The sequence below is a fragment of the Cetorhinus maximus genome, chromosome 14 (assembly GCF_964194155.1).
Source record: "Cetorhinus maximus chromosome 14, sCetMax3.hap1.1, whole genome shotgun sequence".
Taxonomy (NCBI): domain Eukaryota; kingdom Metazoa; phylum Chordata; class Chondrichthyes; order Lamniformes; family Cetorhinidae; genus Cetorhinus; species Cetorhinus maximus.
Window position 1 is genome coordinate 23,339,577 of NC_135892.1, and position 21,557 is coordinate 23,361,133.

The following is a 21,557-nucleotide window of genomic DNA, read 5'->3' on the forward strand; positions in this document are numbered from 1 at the left end:
AGACAGCTGACTGAGCGAATCATCACATTTTCAGAACTGCTAGATGCCCCAGGCTTCTGGGGACTATTGACTTAATTAATCTGGCATTGCATGGCCCAAATGTAAACTAGCCATCAGATCCTAATCCTGAGCTTCAATAAAGACATATTATCTAATTCACACAGTCATAACAGAACAAAACAGACCTTGAACTGCAGACAGCCCTTGTTCAATGCAGGAACATCAGTTGATTATTTTACCATGGAAGAATCACTGCTAAATTGGAACATAGCAACTTTAATTAAGTAGCAGAAACTTCAGGAATAATTAAACACACTGTGGAAACCAATACTCGTAGGAAAAAGTTTAAATTTTAAAATATATTTGAATCTCCACTTCAATAGTCACTTCACATCAATGACTTCAAAACACTTTTTTCAAGATTTAATTTGTTTTCCGAAATGACTTGTTTCATTTCATGGAATAGATTTTGAACAGACCTAGCAACTCAAAACTCGACATCTTTGAGACACTGTGGACTGTCAGCAGCAATAGAATTGTCTGTAACTTCATGGCTCGGCATATCGCCAATCCATTACCACCAAGCTGGGGATCATTCTGATTCAATGAAGAGCGCAGGAGGGCATGCCAAGAACAGCAACAGGCATGCCTAAAAATAAGATGTCAACCTGGAGAAGCTACAACAACATGCCAAACAATGGAAGCAGCATGCGATAGACAGAGCTATACAATCCCACAACTAGTGGATCATTCCTGCCACTTCCAGCTGTGAATGGTGATGGACAATTAAACAACTATTGAAGGAGGAAGCTCCACAAATATACTAGTTCTCATACGATGAGAGCAACAAATGCTGGCCTTGCCGGTGACACTCACATCCCATGAAAGAATTTTTTTTAAAAATAGCTTGTTTAAAACCTTGGTTAGACCACATTTGGAGTACTGTTAACAGTTCTCCATATTATAAAAAAGATATAGGGCAGAATTTTTACCTTGGCAGGTGGGCGTGCACCCGACTCGCTCAAGTGTAAAATGATGCGTGTTGATGTCGGGCGAGCATCCCAACATCAACGCATGCTCGCGCAATATTTCGCTAGGTGGGTGTGTGCGGGAGTCGGAGCCGTGCCTGCCATTAATTAGGCCAGTTAAGGCCCTTGACACCCCAATTTTCGGCGATTTACCATTGCCTGTGCGATTTCTCACCCGTCGCGTGGGCAGGCGGGCAGCCCACAATTTGCAAAAGCTCATCCACGGGTGAGATGAGAAGGGTCAACAGCATTGTCAATGTGAGTAATGAGGAGTTTTGGAGATCATGTGCTGCTGGTTGCTTATTTGAACTGGACATCTTCATCTCAGTTCTGAGCTTCATTCTGAGCATTCCTAGGCTTTGTTCCAGGGCTCGTTGGTGTCTTCCAGGCCCCTGGAGGATTCAGTCTGTGTGGGCCCTTCCAGATATAAGACAGCCTTCCCTTACCCTAGTAATGGGGATTGTGGTCTCTGCTGGTGGCACCTCCTCTGAGGAGGAAGAGAGGGTCAGAAGGGGGAGGAGGCCAGGTGTCCCAATGCAGCTTCCAGGGGAGGGGCCTGTGGGAGGAGAGGCGCAGGCACAAGGGGCGCAGGGCCAGCTGGCAGCCCAGGGCGGAAAGGGCCGCAGAAGACGACACTATCCTGCTGCCAGGGTTTACAGGCGGCGATGCAGCTCCCTCAATATGTCTGAGGTGCAATGCTGAAGGAGGCTCTGCCTCTCCAAGGAGACTGTGAACTCCATTTGTCAGACGATTGGGCCTGAGATCAGTTCTGACTGTGTGGGTGGACACCCCATCCCAGTGGCTCTGAAGGTCACAGCGGCCCTCAACTTCTATGCCTCTGGCTCTTTCCAGGGCTCATTGGGGGAACTGTGTGGAGTCTCCCAATCAGCTGTCCACAGTTGTGTCAAGTTGGTGACAGAAGCTCTGTTCAGGCATGGATTGACTTTCATTCATTTCCGCACACACGAGGCCAGCCAGGCTGAGAGAGCCAGAGGCTTTGCAGCAATTGCTGCGTTCCCCCGCATCCAGGGTGACATTGACTGCACACGTGACCACGAAGGCGCAGTAGGTGAGCCGGGTGCCTTCGTCAACAGGAAAGGATTCCACTCCTTGAACATGCCGATACTGTGTGAGCACAAGATGCAGATTCTGCAAGTCTGTGCAAGGTACCCTGGCAGCTCACATGACACGTACATCCCGAGACAGTCCCAGGTGCCGAGGCTCTTCAGTGCTCCAGCCTGACTGGATGAATGGCTGCTGGGTGACGAGGGCTATCCTGTGAAAAGGTGGCTCATGACATCTGTCTGCCACCCAAGAACAGAGGCAGAGCAGCAGTACAACAGGAGCCACGCCTCCACAAGGGCGGTGGTAGAGAGGACCATTGGTCTTCTCAAGATGCGCTTCCGATGCCTGGATCATTCAGGGGGCGCACTGCAATACCACCCCAGAGCAGGTGTCACTGATGGTGGTTGCATGCTGTGTTCTCCACAATCTGGCGCATGCAAGGGGGGATCCAGTGGAGGAAGAGGATGTTGACACAGCTCCACAGGCAACAGTTGATGAGCCCAGTAGTGAGCCCAAAGATGAGCACAGCGAGGAGAACGCTGAAGGCATGGAGCCAGACCTCGGTAACCTCCAGGGAGGCAGGGACACCAGGCTCACATTGATCCAATGCTCCTTGAGCTAGGCTACCGAAAAGAACTATGACCTCATGCCAGGGCTGCTGCTTCCATCCTAGATCCCAAAAAAGACCCTTTCCTTGGCCCCCAAGATACACTCAGTGCCTATGCAATAAAGTTTCAAGAGACCCACGTCCAGCATTAAATACTGGCCTACCCTGCACCTACAGAACAAATGAAGCATACTCAGGCCAATAAGACAAAATCCAAATGTCATTTAATGTTGGAACTCTCAGATTCTTGAACTGAACAATATCCGGTCTTGGTCGACACACCATTAAAAAATGAAAAGCTAAATAGGGGAACAAGAGATCACCCGTGACCAGCGCTTCTTGTGCATAAGGTGCTTAAACATAGGTTTATGGGTGCTACATCTAGGTGCTCCCCTTTCGCTGGCATCGGCATTGGAGACAGCCTGCTGACTCTGCTGTCTTGTTGGCCTTGATGGTCGTCCTCTGGCCGGTGGAGCCCATGCTGGCCCCACCTGGGAGGGAGCGGCCAGTGCCACGGCTGGCGTCTCCCCAGTCGCCACAGACTCATCAGATGCCATGGTCACTGGCAGAGGGGTGAAGGAGCTGCTGCTGTCATCCAGAGTGCCCTGAGAGGAGCCTACAGAGACAACAGGTAGCTCGTGCACCAACGTGAGGTTGCTCTGGACCTCCCTGCTGGATTGATGGATGGGCACTTAGCTGGGATACTGGGTGCCCCACCCATCTCACACACAGACACTGACCAGCTGAGGTCATTGCCTGTGTGGGCTTGCAGGTCCGAGTGCAATCCCAGGGACCTCTGATTCTGTTCCTGGAGCAGCCTCTCCATGAGAGTCGTGACTCTCTCAATGGAGGAGACAGCGTGCTCTGCCATGAGGGTCAACGCAATGCTCATGGTCCACAGGGACTGCTCCAAAACGGAGACCCTGGCATGCATACCCTCATGGATATCCGCCAAATCCTCCTGCCCACCCTGCTGGACGTCCAGCATCCTGACATCCAGAGGCCCATCATCAGCCTTCAACTGAGCATCATCCTGGTCATCAACAGTCCTCCGACTGCCGGCGTCCTGGGCACTCTTTACCTCCGCCTGAACCTCAAGTGAGTGTGAAGTGCCCTCACCAATGTGCATCGAAATACTAGACGGCGATCTAATGCCCACCTAGGTGCTGGTATCTGCGCTGGTGCCTGTTTCAGAGAGCAGGTTTGACGCAAGTGCGTGGGGAGCATGATAGTCCTCCAGGGTCAGGGGTGGCCTTTCAGGGTCCGGAGTGCGAATGTCTGCTAGTGAACCTAAAAAGGAGAAGAACAACGTATCATTAGTTAAACCCACCACACTGTCACTGTGCATGCCAGGCACCCTGGTGAGACAACAGAGATCTGCATCTTGGTGCCCTCATCTTTCGATTATCAGTGGGGACTGCAGGTTCGAGGCTTGCATCAATGAAGAGAATACACTAGAATGGTTGCACAAGCTGAAATTCTCACCTCCATGCACTTCACTCTCTTACCTTCGTCTGACACCCCAACCTCACTGTGGCCGGTTGATAGAGGTGCATGGCGCCTCTCGAGCTCCAAGGGTTCCTGTCCATAATGGGAAAGGCTGAGGTGGTGTGGGGGTCCCCTGCCAGTCCGCAACTTCTCCATACTGTTATGGGGTCTTCTCCTGAAAGGACAGAGGAGCATTCATTAGTCCACTCTCTACCTGCAGCGCCATTGAAGCCTGGCCAACCCCACCTGAGGAACGCCTCACAGGGCACATCCGAGTCGTGGCCCTCGAGCCCCAAGGCACTCAATCCAAGCAGCCAGGTCTCACCCCCTTGGCCAACTGTGGCGTCATTGAAAGTTGGCATTCAGACTGTGACACCCCTGAGGTCCACGGGGAATGGCCAGCCCAAAACACTTCAGCACACTGACCCATGCCAACACAGTACTCACCCTTCCTGAGCGCAGCAGGTCATTGAAGTGCTTCCGGTACTGGAGCCAGGTGCACCGCACCACGTCATGGCTGCTCACCCTGGCTGCCACCTCCTCCTGTGCCTTCTTTGTGAGGTGCAGTGGCCTCCTCCTCCCATCTCTGGGAACAAGGGTCCCTTGGCAGCCACGTCCTCCAGGAGGGCAGCGAGGCACTCGTTGGAGAAACGCGAGGCCGATTTCCCTTCCAACCTCACCTCCCACATGGGTTCACCTTCCTGGGTTGCAGCCATGTTGCTGTTGCAACTCTGACACTGCCGGCGCCACTTTTGAACCAGCCGCCAGGTCGCCATTGGACCTGGCAGACAACAGGCCCCCTGCCCGCCCCTTCTCGGAGGTTCTCCAGCCGGCTTTCACCCTGGGTGGGCCTTAATTGGTCCACCAGCATGAAACCAGTGATTTCATCATAGGCGGCGGTTGGCTTCCCAACCACCACCGCTCGCCCCCACCGAGCCCACCTGATGAGGTCAAAATTCTGCCAATAGAAGGTGCAAAAAAGATTTGCTGGAATGATGCCAGAACTGAGAGGTCATAACTAAAGATTGAACAACCTGGGAACCCCTCCTCTAGGGTAACCTGATAGGCCTCAATATGAAAGGGTTTGATAAAGTATACATAAAGTACTTGTCGGGGAAACCAGAACTCGGGGCCTTAAGTATAAGATAAATACAAATAAGTTTAATAGGGAATTTCTTTACTTACAGAGTAGTTAGAATGTGGAATTCGCTTAAGTTTGTGTGCAACAATGGGAGAAAGTGAAATCTCAAACCGGAGAGTGAGTCTGAAATCAGTTTGGATCTGGTTGGTTTGAGACCCACCTCCCAAATGATATAAAAGCAAAATACTACTGATACTGGAATTCTGAAATAAAAACAGAAAATGCTGGAAATACTCAGCAAGTTTAGCAGCATCTGCCCCAATCACAGACTTGAAACATTAACTCTGTTTCACTTCCCATAGATGCAGACCTGCTGAGTTTTTTCTGCATTTTCTGTTTTTATCCCAAATAATATGATTGGTTGATATTGACAACTTTCAATGCCAATAAAAAAAACAGCCATTTCTCTTGTAAAACACTGATATGCTGATACAATAGATTGAAAAGATGATGGTTGGTATGTTAATGTAAGTGTAACAATGCTAAACTTCTAATTTATCAACTCTCACTTTGTTGAATAATTAGGGATTCTTCTCATATGACAAGCTTTAAATTCAAGTTAATGGGAAAGGCTAGTACTCCCATGTTATAGAGAAAATTAGTGTACTGACTAAAATTTTGTTTTTTTCTTAAAACAAAAGGTTGATCTCAGCTGGTGAGTAGAATGCAAGGTTGGATCTTCTTTCTAGTTTGGTTCTGAAATAGAAAGCATTTTCCTGCATCGTGGAGTTGTTCTATTGTGATCAGGACTGTGATTTTGACAGGCCTAAGAGCTGATCTGGAGTTGTGTGTCCCAGATGGTTAAGTTTCCAGGAGTCCTGTGGCTCTAGAGTGGTACTCAGGCTGTCTGAAATTGCAGCTTATGCTGTTTACAAAGGAACATCCCTGGGACATTCACTGCTGCTGATGACATGGTGCAGAGAGAGAAGCCAGGCTTTGCATATTTCCTCAAAGGATAAGAAAATGTATGTTTTTAAAACTTTGAAAGAATGTTGAGACAGCATAATTTTTCTCTATAAAATGGAAGAGTATCTTGAATTCCTCTTGACTTGTGTTCCCCTTCAAGTAAACCATTAAGTAAAATTTTATTTACTTTGCTAACTTTAAAGCATTATTTTGGAATTGAGGTCATGCAAATTAATCTTTTACATAACTGTACTGTTTCCACTTCGCAATTTTCCCAAGCATGTTTGTTTTTTTAAAAATTCGTTCTTATTTTGTGAATGTCACTGGCAAGGCCAGCATTTATTGTTCATCACCAACTGCCTTTGGATAGTATCTTAGCTCTTATTAATATGGTAAAAGACTAAGAATTGAACACAGCAACAAGTACAAATTGTATAATATTTATCAATCAATAAACCATATTGGAATCACCAGATTTTTTTTATTACATTCGTTCTGGGGATGCTGGCAACGCTGGCAAGACCAGCGCTTATTGTCCATTCTTGATACTCTTGAGGTGGTGAGCCACCTACAACTGAGTGGCTTGCTAGGCCATTTCAGAGAGCAATTAAAAGTCAACCATATTGGTGTGGGTCTGGAGTCACGTGCAGGAGTCACATCCAGACTAATTAAGGACTGCAGATTTCCTTCCCTAAAGAGTATTGGGTTTTTACAATCCAGTAGTTTCATGGTCATTATTACTGGTACTAGTTTTTAATTCCAGATTTATTAATTTAATTTAATTTTCCCAGCTGCTGTGGTGGGCTTTGAACTCATGTCTCTAGGCCATTAGTCCAGGCCTCTGGATTACTAGTCCAGTAATATTACTATGCTACCACCTCCCAAGATTGCTAGTCAGTTATCAGAAATGCACATTCTCAATTTTTAAAAATTCATTTATGGGATGTGAGCATTGCAACCCATTTATTGCCCATCCCAGTTAAGAATCAATCACACCGTTCTGGGTCTGGAATCACATGTAGGCCAGACCAGGTAAGGACAGCAGATTTCCTTCTCTAAAGGGCATTTGTGAATCAGATGGTTTTTATGACAATCAGCAATGGTTTCATGGTCACGTCAGACTTTAAATTCCAGATTTTTGTTGAATTCAAATTTTACCTTCTGCATTACCTTGGGACTCTGGAATACTAGTCCAGTGACAATACAGCTATGCCACCTCCTCCCCATATGGTTTGGGAGCTGGTAAAGCAAAGGATTCAACTAATTCATAGAATTGTATTAAAAGGCCCATTTGTTTTGCAATTTAGTTCATTTATTTTCTGATCTATATCATTTGTCCTTTTTTTCTGTTTGTGATGTTTGAGACACCCTCTGTGTTCAGAGTGTCTGACATGATTGAATGGGTCATGTTGATAAACCCATTCAATGGTAATGTCAGGAAGCATGTCTTCACGCAAAGGGAACTAGAAATCTGGAACTCCTCCCCCAAAGGATAGTTGAGGCTGGCCCAATTGAAAATTTCAAAATTAAGATTGATTTTTGTTAGGCAAAGAACCAGGCTGGTTCAGTGAAGTCAAAGTACAGATTAGCCGTGAGCTATTTGATTGGCAGGACTCAAAGAGCTGATTGGCCTACTACTCTTACTATGTTCCTTCAATAAATAATTCATAACAATTTTATAATTTAATACTTAATACAGCACATTACCTTCATGGCAGTTTTGTGTTTCTTTCTCAAAGATAAATGGCACTGGAAAACTGGAACATCCATCAGGTGCAATGTATGAAGGAGAATTTAAAGACAACAAATTCCATGGTACAGGGACCTATACATGGCCAAATAGGTTAAAATATATTGGAAGCTTCAATGAGAACAAGTGAGTGACTCTAAACATTAAAATAGAACTTTGTTATTTAGTTTGAGTAGAAGATATGTGTAAATGGATTTACAGAGATGCATGCAAGTTGCCAACTCAGGTTGGATGCCCTCCATGCTCTCTCCATTGGTCTTCCAATATGCCATTGTCATGGTGCCACACCTTCTTGGGCCAATTGGAAAACAAACAGACTCTTTGTTACCCAATTGACTAACAATCAAGAATCATCCAAATAGCCTTTTCTTTACAAACTTTTTCACACAACGAGTGGTTCGGGTCTGGAATGCACTGCCTGGAAGTGTGGTGAAGGCAGGCTCAATTGAGGTATTCAAGAGAGCATTAGATGATTATTTGAATAGAAACAATATGCAGGGATACGAGGAAAAGGCAGGGCAATGGCATTAGGTCATAATGCTCATTTGGAGAGCCGATGCAGACACGATGAGCCAAAGGGCCTCCCTCTGTGCCGTTAAAATTCTGTGATTTCAATAACTGATAAACATAAGTGTTGAAAGAAAATGATTTGTTTCATAATGCCCCTATGATATTTCTCTTTGGTTGTGCTCGAAATTAATCTTTCAATTCATGGAGACTCCAGAACAATCTTGGAAGGTTGGCAACCTTGAATTGTACCTACTCCACTGTAAACAACATGAGTAGTTGAATCACAGCTCCTTGGCTCTCTGCTCACAGCCTAACAGTGAACAATATGCCTACTAGATACAGCTAAAGAGTGTCTAAAATGGTTGTTATTTATTGTTTAAAAGTACTACCTCTATGTTTGATCATACTATGGAGATTGGCCTATTAAGTGCAAGCACCTTACTTCATTCATGTTTTTTAAATTATTAATTCATTGGGCACCACCAGCAAAGCTGGTGTTAATTGTCCAATCCTAATTGCCAGATTTGATGTAACTAAATGACTTGCTAGGCCATCTCAGCTGCCCTCTCAAAATCAATCACTCTCATGTTGGATTGGAGTCATATGTAAATCAGGTCGGGTAAGGATGGCAGGTTTCCCTCCCTGGAGGACATTAGTGAACTGGTTGAGTTTTCACTTTATAGACACTTTTACTGATACCAGCTTTTTATTTCCAGAGTTTTAAAAATCCAATTCCAATATTCAAAATGCTATGTTGGGATAAAAGCTTTCATTCTGTGGAATATTAGCCCAGGTCACGGGATTACTAGTCCAGTAGTGTAACCACTATACTACTGTAATTATAATCCCATATTTGCAGTCAAGAAATTCCTATGCTTTAGAACCTTTAAGTGGAGATAATGATGCAACAATAAATTCATTTTACTGACAATATTTTTGTTTGCAATATTTTTGCCCTTTTCTGACTTCTTTCTTGAAGTAATTGGCCTTTTCCTGGGATATGGCTGATGGGACCTCTTCCAGGTATGAGACTAAGGCCCAAAATTTCACTGAGTCGCGAGCAGTATCTGGATGTGGAAGTCCCACCCCCATTTCCGACAGATCCCAATTTTGCCAGTAGGAGAAAGAGGGTGATTCACACATAAGGGAAACCCAAAATCAGCAGTGCCATTTGAACTCAGTGCTGAGTTCAAATAGACCCCATTTTTTCTGTAGCAAGGGCCTTATCCCATAGTGTGGGAGTAACAAATTTATGCTCTTGAAGGGTATTTAAGGTCTATGTAACTGTCATTATGTGAAGCTATTTAAATGCCCATCCCTCTAAGAATGAAAAAAAAACAGGCTGCTGGTGAGAGTTAAAAAAACTCTATTCTAGCAGTTAAAAGAGCTGTTTGTTGACATTTTCCTAGGTACTCTTTATGAAAGTTTGATTTCCATAAGCTATAATTACCTCAGCAGGGAGGTTCTAAGTTCAAAGTTTTATTGACAGCTCGAGGAGGTTATTAAATGATTAGCTGTTTTCATTAGGGATTAAGAATATAAATTTATTTTTATAACAGATTAACCAATTAAGGAGATTTAAAAGGTTTGAATGGGTTTTCATGACTGGGATTTTTTTAATATGCTGAAGGCTGTATTACAATTTTAGACCTTAATTTTATTTCATCTCAACATAGCTCCAGAAGTCTGCACATTGTGGATTCTGAGTGAGTTGGCATGGATTGTGTAAGGGCCAAGGGTGGAGGATGAGTTAGCATGAGTTTGCATGGGGTCTGTATAGGGCCATGAGGGCGGGTGGGAGGGCATGAGTTGGGATGGAGGGTATGAAGGTAGCATGGAGATGGCATGGGGAGTTGATGGAAGGGGGATGATGAGTTATGAGGAGTGAGGACTTAAAATTCAATGAAACAACTGGGACAAAGTCCCAGAGAACCAAGGTGGACCTTTAAATTGGCCTGCCTCAGCACTCAGCCGCCCCTGTGGGCACCTCCGATCTGCTTCTGGGACCAGTGGGCTCGACTCTATCCCGAACCTGCTCCCCCAGGGTGAAAATTGAGTCTGACAGGGCACTTTCTACCGAGGCAGGTCTGTTGAGTTGGGAAATTTCCCAACTTGAGCTACCTGCCTCGGTAGCAAAATCTATCCGAGTGTTTGTAGGGTGTTGAAGAGTTCATGGCAGTTAAGAATGATTCTGTCTGTGTACGTGCTTTCACAGCAGCGGTTGCTGGTTAGAACCCACTGAATGAAATCCTGCTGATTTTCCCCATTCTAACACTGAGACCTGTCTGATTTATATGAACTGAGGGATAGAAAGTAGAGAATAATGGTAAACAGTTGATTTTCAGGCTGAAGGGAAGTATATAGTGGTGTTCTCCCAGGTGCCGATATTAGATAACTGCTCTTTTTGATATTTATTAAAGATCTGGACTTGGACATATAGAATATAATGTCAAAGTTTATAGCTAGCACAAAACGCAGTAGTACAGTAAACAGTGGGATGGATAATAAACTTCAGGGGGTTATGGACAGACTAGTGAAATGAGCAGATACATGAAGCTGGATTTAATGGAGGCGATGAGGATCTCACCCGCTGGTGAGAGAACAGGCAAGAATCCTGCATTGCCTCTTTTCAGGAAGGCCCGCCACATCATGTACCATTAAAGCACTTAACTGGACAGTGTCGGGCCTTCCTCAGCAGCAAGAGCCTTGGGGTAGGAAGTCCCACTTGCTAAGCTGCTGGCCAATTAGAGGTTGGCAGCTCTGTTGAATGGCAGCGCCACAAGAGAGGCAGTGGCTGCTGCTAGTATGACATCCACCTGAGTTCTAGTATCATTGCTGGATCCCAGACCACAAGCAAGAGTGGGGGGAGGGGGTACCACGATGAGGGGTTGGCAGCAAGGGCAGGGGCACCCTCCACTTCCCGATGCCGAGCCCCTTGATCAGCCACAAGTACCTTTAAATGAGGGAATTTCCCCTGCTTCCGGAAGCCTGCAAGCAACCCATACGGGTTTGTTTGCTGTGCTCCCCACATGGCGACTACTCTGCGCCACCACTGGGTGAATCTCAGAGGTGGAGTGATGAGGCCCGTAAGTAGGCATTAATGTCCACTTAAGGACCTCAATTGGTGGTAGGGAGGGAAGGTCATCCACAAGCCTTCTTACCATGGACTTAATCAGGATGGAAATGGGAAGGCAGCGGGGTCCCCAGCCTCCACCCTCCTGCCATATTAAATGCCCCCGCCACCAAATATCACAAGTAGAGCATTAAATTCTGCTCATGGCAGATGAAATTCAATGAGGAGAAGTATCAAGTGATACACTTTCGTAGGAAGGATGTGGAGAGGCAATGTAAACAAAATGGTATGCTTTCAAAGGAGATATAGAAATAGAGGGTGGAATTGTCCCAGATTTGCACTAAGTGCAGTAGCGGGCAGGGAAAAGGATATTTTACCCGCCGGCTGCAATGGCGGCTTTTTAAGCCGTATCATCCCAATCCTGCCTCATTAATAATATATTCCTGGGAAACACACCCTAACGATGGTGGGCGGGCTCTCATTCGCCCACCACGTCATCACCTCGCCGCTTCATCATGCCAGGCGTCATATTGTGCAGCCACACGCACACGTCTCAGTGCTCCTAGACAAGGGCAGCTGCAAAGAAGACATGGCCTCGAAAGGTAATAAGACTGCTGCATCCCGGTTTAATGACACGTCCCTTGAGTACCTTTTGGATGCAGTGGAGGCCAGCCATGATGTCCTCTACCCCACTCTGGCCGCAGGAGGGGCATCAACATCACCAATCCAACATGAGAGTTGGTGGCAGTGATGATCAGCATAATATCCTTCAAAAGAGGGCCGAAAAAGGTTGAATGATCTCCTCTGTTCCGCTAGAGTAAGTCGCTCTTCTCATCACTCTCAACTCACACACTCACAAACCCATCACACAGTCACAGGGATCTCACACTGCCAGTTCAAGGGACATTACCATTCACTCTCTCGCACACACCTTCATTGTCCTCATCCCATCCATGGAACCACTCACCACCCACACATGCCAGGCATACTTATCACCTGGCCTGGCAGGCGTCTTGCTTACACTATCTCCAACTCTATTCATGCAAGGTAAACTGACACACAACAACAGGGAGAGGTTGCGGACTGGTGGAGGAATGCCTGAAATCAAGGTCCTTACAGACTTTGAAAATAGAGCCATCCAGCTGGCTTGCGAGGATCTGGTCCATTCCTGTATTGATGATGAGTTCGGCAATGCTCTGCCAAGTGAGGATCCAGCAGTGCAACATCCATCAGACAACCATGCTGTGAGTGATGTGTCCTGTCCCGCAGTCCCCTGCCATGTACTAATTATTTCCCCTTGCTTTCAACAGGCATATCTGGGAAACAGCCGACAGAGTCTATGATCCAGGGCCACCAATCAAGCCCTGAAGAAACGTCTGAAGAGGAACTTGAAGGCACCTTAATTGAAGACCCATCACAGCGCTCACCCACAGCCACCACCAACACAGAGACACACACCTCAATGGGACCCAGCTTTAGAGTAGCCTCGGGATCACAACCTGGTGAGCACATTGCACTGTCTGATCTACAGCAGGTGATGGCAGGGTCTTCCCAGGTCTCCGGCACTCGAAGGACTGATGGAGGCCAGAAATTTGCTGAGTCCGAGTCAGATGGTGAGCCTCTGGACTCGGTCATGTCTCAGTTGCTGGAGCTGCAAAGGTAAGCTCGGGAACATCAAGAAGGGATGTACGCTGCACTCCTCAGATTGCAAGGCATGATGCAGGAGCCCGTCTGCCTTCAGGCTGGGGTGAGAGCATCGGCATGCCAATGCACCAAGGTCAACACTGGTAGGCTGGCGGCTGCCATGGAGACCTTGGTCCAGGACATCAGTCCTGCACCGCTGCGCAGACTGAACTCCATCACTAACGCCATAGTTAGCCTGCAACAGCATGAACGCGAGAGGGGTGCGGGGCAGCTCGATCTCACTTCAGCTACTCCTCCTCCTCAAGGAGTCAGCCAGAGGCCCATGGGCACCCATAGGGATGAGGATCAGCAGGTGCACAGCCCAGGGCCATCCACCCAGGTGACCCCAGGAGTGACCAGTCCATTTGAATCCCCTCTTCCTGTGACACCAGCAGCTCCAGCTCCACAGGCCAAGGAGGGTGCTACTGCCACACAGCAGGACCCCAAAAGCAGGCCAGGGCCCTCCAGGGCTTGGCCCTCCAGATGATGCCCGCCAAGGCCATCACAGACAGGGCATAGCAGTCAGCAGGCTGCCTCCACCTCCGCTGTGGATGTTAGGGGAGCACCAAGACGTAGCAGCAGGGTTAGGAAGGTTAAGAAGATGTAGTTGCACGGCCTGGGCATGGGTGTTAATCATTTGTACGCAATGTTCACTACTGTAAATAAACTTCCAAGAGTGTCTCCCAGCATATGGCTCCTTGTTCAGATGAGCAGTGTTCTTGTCACCCAGATGTGAAACCTTTCTGCACAAGATAAAGGCAGGTGTCTCAGTCCTGGGCCTCTTCCCTGTGCTTTGTGCAGCCTTCAGACCAAAGTGATGGTCTGGCCTCACATTCACTGGACACATTACTGATGCCTGCACCTCGATGGTGCTTGTTATTGCTGCCAGAATGTAGTGGGCAGGAGTCACGGTGTTCCGTCATTCTCTCTGTGTACTCTCAGAACCTTTAAGGTGGGACTGGCCCCTATCTCATCAGCATCTGTGACCAGTGATGCTGTGCTCCTGAAGGGGTCAGGTGCTGAAGGCTGACAAAGGAACAAGTGCGTTAAAGTTTCATGGCTGCATCTCCACGATATGGCACTGATCGCAAACCGCAAGCAAGCTGCCTTTGGCCAGGCCGGAGTCAGAAGATCTATGGAATGTCCTAACTGCATGTCGTCATCATTTTCCTGGAATTGAGTGACTATTAGGGCCTCCACTGCATCTCCACGACAGAAGCCTTATCACAGAAGGACTGTGCGCTGCCATCAGCCAGACTGGAGTCAAACATTCACAGATGCAATTTGAGGATCTATGGTGTCTCCTCACTGCATGTCGTCATCATCCTTCACAAATCTAGCAGCTATGAGGGCCTCCCGAGTGCGCCTGTCTCATCTGGCCAGTGTGATGACTTCATCGCCATCATCGTCGCCTTCAAGGACTTCCTCACCCTCATCCCCGTCGACGTCCTCCTCATTGGAGGAGACCTCCAGCTCCTCCATCTCCTTCTCAGCCAGCTCTTCTCCCCGTTGCACCACCAGGTTGTAAAGGGCATAGCAGGTGACAACAATGCATGACACCCTCTGTGGACTATATTGCAGGGCTCCACCAGACCGGTCCAGGCACCAGAACCTTATTTTCAGCATCCCGATGGTTTATTCCACCAAGGTGTGAGTTGCAGCATGGAACCTCATTATACCTTCACTCTGCTGCAGTCTGAGGCCGCTGCAAGGGTGTCATCAGTCACGGCCTCTGCAGGTAGCCTTTGTCCCCGAGGGGCCACCCCTGCAGTCTCTGTGGACCCTGGAAGGCGTCAGGGATCTGAGGCCGACTGAGAATTTAGGAGTCATGCTCACTCCCTGGAAACCGTGCGCAGACCTGCAGGATGCATTTGTGGTGGTTGCACACCAGCTACACATTCAGTGAATGGAAGCCCTTGTGGTTGACATAGTTGACCACTTGTTGCGACGGAGATCTGAGCGCCACATGAGTGCAGTCGATGGCACCCTGCACCTGTGGGAAACCCAAGATTTGGGCAAATCCAATTGCTCTTGCATCCTAGCTTCCTGGTCCCAGGTGGAATGCACAAAGTTCTGTGCCTTTGTATAGTTGGCTCCCGTGACCTCATGGATGCATGTGAGTGGAGGCTTCTGATATCCCACAGAGGTCACTTGTGGAGCCCTGAAAGGAGCCACTAGTGTAAACATTGAGCACCGCGGCCACTTTCACGGCCACAGGCAGTGAATACCCTTCATTTGCCCGCGGCGCCAAATCGTGCAGCAGCTGGCAGATGTGATTGAACAATTCTCTAGACATGCGCGGTCTTCAGCAACACTGGTTCTCCTTCATCTGCAGGAATGAAAGGCGGTGTCTATATATCCTGGGTCTAGCTAGGCACCGAACAGTGCTGGCTCACTGTGGCTCTTCGGCGTGTGCAGGTGCCCCAGCCGCCCCTTCTTCCTAAGGGTGTTGCTCCTGCCTCTGCCCAGCCAAGCTCCTCCATTGCTCTTTTCTCCTTCGCCTCCACTCTCTGTATGCCACAAGGCATACAGCTAGGTCACCAGGCTCCATGCTCTTGATGTACTCCTCCTGCAGGATGAAAGAGAGAGAAGCGTGGGTTAGCTTGGGTGTTCTAAGAACCTCTCTTGGTTCTTGAAGGCCCCTTAACGCATCCGGGACAGTGCTGGCCACCACTTGGATGGCCAGAGTTTAGTGCGCTGCATGGCTGCCCCAGACCCCACCAATCTCTGCCCCGCACCACCTGACTGATTGGCGGCAGCTTCACCTGCTGGACTGCAAGCTGTGCTGTCACCTCAGACATTCTCCTAACCCACACTGCAAGGCTGCATTGTTAGCTTGAATCGTGGGGAAGACTGTTCCAAACTTGAATGATGACATTGCAAGGGGCTGTGAGCGCCATTACCAGAACTGTTCCAAGGCCAGCTTTCGCAAGGAGATTGTACAACGTGCCCAGTCGTCCAACCGTTCTGCAGTCCACTAAAACACTCATTACTTTGAAGTCTGTGCCCGAGGGGTGAAAAGCTCAAGAGCATTTGGTGACAATTTCATGCCTTTCTGTTGCTTGAGTGGGCAGATAAGCTAGAGGCCCGACTGCAAGCATGTCAATGAGGCTACATCTGAACGGTCGCTGTGGAGGAATGGTCACTTTGTACAAGGTTCCCCTAATGCGTGGCCGCATCTCTCCCCTGCCTTCCAGCACATGCTTGTGCACTACCATCGACCGCAGTGCAACACTTGTCCCAAGGTGCCTTAATCACAGTGCAGCCTTTGCCCCCCCCATCTCGCATCAACCTCAAGGCAGCCCTTGCCCCAGCAACGCACTGTTAGTCAGTCGGAAAAGAACAACTTGCCCGTGCTCTCGCCTGAATGCCTCAACCTTGAAGCCGAACAGGCAACCCTGGCGAGCACTGTGCAACATTACTGTGCGCTAACCTCAGAGTTCCCCTCGAAGTGCACACATTATATATGCTGTTGTGAAACATATCAGCGTGATGCTCGGATAATCCAGCGTGGGGGATGATTCTGGTGGGCTGGGCTTATAATATGTAGATGTATTACAATGAGGTTCCCGACGTCCAACGGTAGGAAATGCAGCCCGCTATTGACAGGCAGAGCAGACAATTGCAAACTGATTTCACAATATCATGAAACCAATATTCGGCCTTCTCACCATATTGTCTGCTCATACCGTCAAACACGCCCGATGCCAGTGGGCATGAAAAATTCCTCCCAGAGACCTGGGGGTATATGTACACAAATCTTTGAAGACGGCACAACAAGTTGAGAAGGCTATTTTAAAAAAAAAGCATACGGGATTCTTTGCTTCAGGTGATCTCCTTAAAAATTCACAGTGGTGATATTCTAAATGAAAATAGGGAAATGATAGAAATTTTAGTTACTTTACATCAGTATTTACAGTAGAGGAAGAGGATAGTGTGCTGGACATTCCGAAAAACAAATATTGAATTTGGGATGGGATTTCACTAAAATTAGTGTAAGCAAATTAACTGTAATAAAGAAAATAATGGCACTCGAGTGACAAACTCCTAGGACTAGATGATTTCCCTTAATCAACATCACTAAAAAAGATTATCTGGTCATTTATCACATTGCTTTTTGTGATAGCATCCTGTCCACTTGCTGTCAGATTTCTTAAATTACAACAGTGACTATACTCCAATAGTACTTCATTGGCTGTAAAGCACCTTGGAATGCCCTGAAGTCAGGAAGGATACTCTATAAACACAGTCTCTCTTTAATTAATTAATTTATTCATATGGACTTCCAGAAGGCATTCAATAAAGTCCCTCAGTAGAGACGGTTGCATTTAAGCTGAAGCTTATGGAATTAAGTGCAAATTATTGAGTTGGTTAGGAGATTCGTTGAGCAGCCATAGACAGAGACTGGGATTTTCTAGCCCTGCCGTGGAGGGACCCACTGCGGGGGATGTGGTGGGCCAGCTGTAAGTCCATTGACTTTCGGCGGAACCGGACGATCCCGACAGCAGGTAGGACTTGAAAATCCCACCCAGTGTATAGGGAGGGCAAATACTCTAATTAGCAGGATGTGACTACTTCTGTCCCACAAGGGTCTGTGTTGGGGCCTCAACTACTCTCTTTTTAATAATTGCTTAAATGATGGGATAAAGAGCCACACATCCAAGTTTGCAGATGACACAAAGGATAGATGGTATTGCATGCTTGATGGGCATATACATTTACAATGAGATATTAATAGATTAAGCGAATGGGCAAAACTGTGGCAAATAGATTTCAAAAAAAGCAAGAGTGAGGTTGTCCACCTTGGACCCAAAAGGATATATCAGAGTTCTCCCTAAATGGAGAAAAATCAGAAACAGTGGAACTCCTGAGAGACTAAGGAGTCCATGTACATCAATCATTAAAATGTCATGAACAGTTACAGATAATAACCAAACAGGCGAATGGAATGTTGGCCTGTATATCAAGAGCATTACTTTTAAATTACTTCGCTGGTGTATAGTGTTTTTGTTTTTTTAATCTAGTGATCTTCAAGAGAGGAGGAATCTGATTTCTCACTTTTTCAGCAATTGCGGTGAAAACCAAGACTGATTGATGAAAGGGGAAGAAAAGCCCTTCATAATCATCTGGTAAAATGAAGTGCTTTGTACCCTTAAGAGATTGTAGTTAACTGACCACGTGACTGTATCACTATACAGCAGGGGCTACTTGGGTAACTGTAAATTGAGAGCTGGAGGTAATTGAAGAAGCACACATTCTGGTAGTGTCCTGTTCTTAGTTCCAATAAACCACCAGTGTTTGTCAGTTAATCGGTCTCTCTGCCTAAATTGTTTCAAGCACCAACTAATGTGTTAATATCAAGGGCGCAGCTCATGTTCGCTGGACAAAGCGAACCAGATAACCTAAAACATAAAAAATCATTAATGATTTTAATAGAGTAAGCAAGGAGAAATTGTTTCCAGTGGCAGAAGGTTTGTAACCAGAGAACACAGATTTATGGTGATTGGCAAAAGAATTGGAGGCAACATGATTTTTTACACAGTGAGTTGTGATCTGAAATGCACAGCCGGAAAGGGTGAGTGAAACAGATTTAATAGTAATTTTCAAAAGGGAATTGGAAAAATACTTGAAGAGAGAGAAAATACAGGGCTATGGGGAAAGAGCTGCGGAGTGCAACTAATTGAATGGTGTATAATTCCATAAGGACTTCTGATATATTGCCTTGAACAGATTGATTATAGGTGACAAAGGGTTCAATCTACCCTAGATTGTACTTTCAGAGCGACCCTTTAGTCCACCATCACTATCGAATGATTTTAAAATAAGAAAAATTGATTCCGTGGGGTTTTAGTTACAAGGTTGGGTTGGAAAGGCTGGTGTTGTTCACCTTGGAGTAAGGGAGATTTGATAGATGTATACAAGATTATGACAGACTTAGATAAGGTAAACAAGGAAAATCTCTTCCTATTAGCTAATGGTGCAAGAACTAGGGAAGGCAGATTTAAGATTTTGGGCAAGAGATATAGGGGGAACGTGAGAAAGAACTTTTTTACACAGTGATTGGTAATGACCTGGAACTCACTGCCCACGAGGTGGTGGAAACGGAAGCAATCTGATTTCAAATTAAAATTGGAAGGACATTTAATAAATCTGGAATATAAAGCTAGTCTCAGTAATGGTGACCATGACAACTATCGTCGATTGTTGCAAAAACCCATCTGGTTCACTAATGACTTTTAGGGGAGGAAATCTGCCATCCTGGGCTGGCCTACATGTGACTTCAGACCCACAGCAATGTGGTTGACTCTTAACTGCCCTCAGTTCAAAGGCAGTCAGAGGGCAACAAATGGTGGCCTTTCCAGTGATGCCCATGTCTCATGAAAGAGTAAAGAAAAATCGTTTGAAGGAAATAAACTTACAAAGCTACGGGTATTGAGCAGCGGAGTGAGACTGACTGGATTGTTCCACGAGGAGCCATCATGCTCTCGATGGGCTGAATGACCTCCATCTGTTGTAAATGGCTCTGTAACTTTCTATGATTAGGGATAAGTCTTAAATAATTAGAAGTTATGCTGCAGCTATACAATTCCCTTGTTAGACCATGCAAAGACACAAGAACACAAGAAGTAGGAGCAGGAGTAGACCATATGGCCCGTCAAGCCTACTCTGCCACTAAATGTGATCATGGTTGATCTTGGGCTTCAACTCCACTTTACTGCTTGTTCCCCATATCCCTTAATTCCCTGAGACCAAAAATCTGTCTAACCCCACCTTAAATGTATTCAATAATGGAGCATCCACAACCCTCTGGGACAGAGAATTCCAAAGATTCACAACTCTTTGAGTGAAATCATTTCTCCTCATCTTAGTCCATAATGATCGGCTACTTAGTCTGAGACCGTGTCCCATGCTTTAGATTTCCTGACCAGTGGAAACAATCACTCAGCGTCTACTCTATTCAGCCCCTTCAGAATCTTGTATGTTTCAAAGACGTCAACTCTCATTCTTTTAAACTCCAGAGAAAATAGACCCAATTTCCTCAGCCTCTCACCATAGGATAACCCCCTCATCCCAGAGACCAATTTAGTGAACCTTCACCTGTACTGCCCCCAAAGCAAGTGTATCTTTTCTTAAAGGTGAAAACCAAAACTGCACACAGTACTCTAGATGTAGTCTCACCAAAACCCTGTACAACTCTAGCAAGATTTCTTTATTCCCGTACTCCAATACTCTTGCAATAAAGGCCAGCATGCCATTTGCCTTCCTAATTGCTTGCTGCACCTGTATGCTAACTTTTTGCGTTCCTTGTACAAGCACACTTTGAATATCAACACTTACAAGTTTCTCACCTTTTGAAAGATATCAACTTTTCTGGAGAACTGTGTTCAGTTCTGGATAGTACACCTTAGGAAGGATAAAGGGATCTTGAAAGAAATGCAGCATAGGTTTACTTAAATGATACCCCAGACTCTAATTACAAGAGAGTGCATGAACTAGGGTTGTATTCCTTCAGCTGAAGCATTGGGCAGAATCTTCTGGTTCTAGCAACGGGAAGCTTGGCTGGCGGAGGAACTTAATTTGGCGGGAGGCCAAAAATCAGTTTTCAGACGACGGGATGAACTTTAGCAATGGGACTTTAAAGGTGGGTTAAGCTTCCCGACAAACAATGCCGGGAAGCCTTTTTGCATGTATTAGCATGTAATGTGTGCTCATTAAAAGGCCACCTCGCAGGAATTAAGTTCCCCTCCGAATTAAGTTCTCCACCAGTGAGAAATTATAACATTCACATTTATGACTGTGTATGAGTGGCGTGCATCTGGCAATCTTGACTTCTTCCATGACTTTGAGGTTAGTAGATGCTGCTTTGGCCTTTTTGGGGATCACTTAAATCTTGACTCATATCGGGTGCTGGTAGAACAAGCTGGATACGGAAGGAGGAAGGGCAGGGTGGATTGGAGGCTGGACACAGGAGGCAGGCGAAGGCACAGAGGATGGAAAGTGGGTTAGGGTGGAAGGTTGGCGCAAAGGCTGGACACAGGAGGCAAGCGAAGGATGGAAGGATGAAGTGAAGGTTGGACACGGGAGGCAGGCGAAGGGTGGAAAGGGGGAGATTGGGGTGGAAGGATGAGGTGAAGGCTTGACTTGGGAGGCAGGCAAAGGGTGGAAATGTGGAAGGAATGGGTAGGGTGGAAGGGTAGAGTGAAGGCTGTACATTGGAGGCAGGTGAAGCATGGAATGGGGTGAGGCTGTTCAGGGAAGGACAGAGTGGGACGGGAGAGAAGCATCAAAGGAATGCGAGGGTGCAG

At 46.7% G+C, this 21,557-nt stretch overlaps 1 protein-coding gene across 1 annotated transcript in view; it reads left to right on the forward strand.

Annotated features, from left to right (window-relative positions):
- Nucleotides 1-21,557, forward strand: part of morn2 (MORN repeat containing 2) — a 65,978-nt gene that overhangs the window by 31,889 nt on the left and 12,532 nt on the right. Inside the window, exon 5 of the mRNA XM_078557555.1 lies at nt 7,975-8,111. Within this exon, the coding sequence (XP_078413681.1) occupies nt 7,975-8,111 (137 nt within the window). The remainder of the gene's footprint in view (nt 1-7,974; nt 8,112-21,557) is intronic.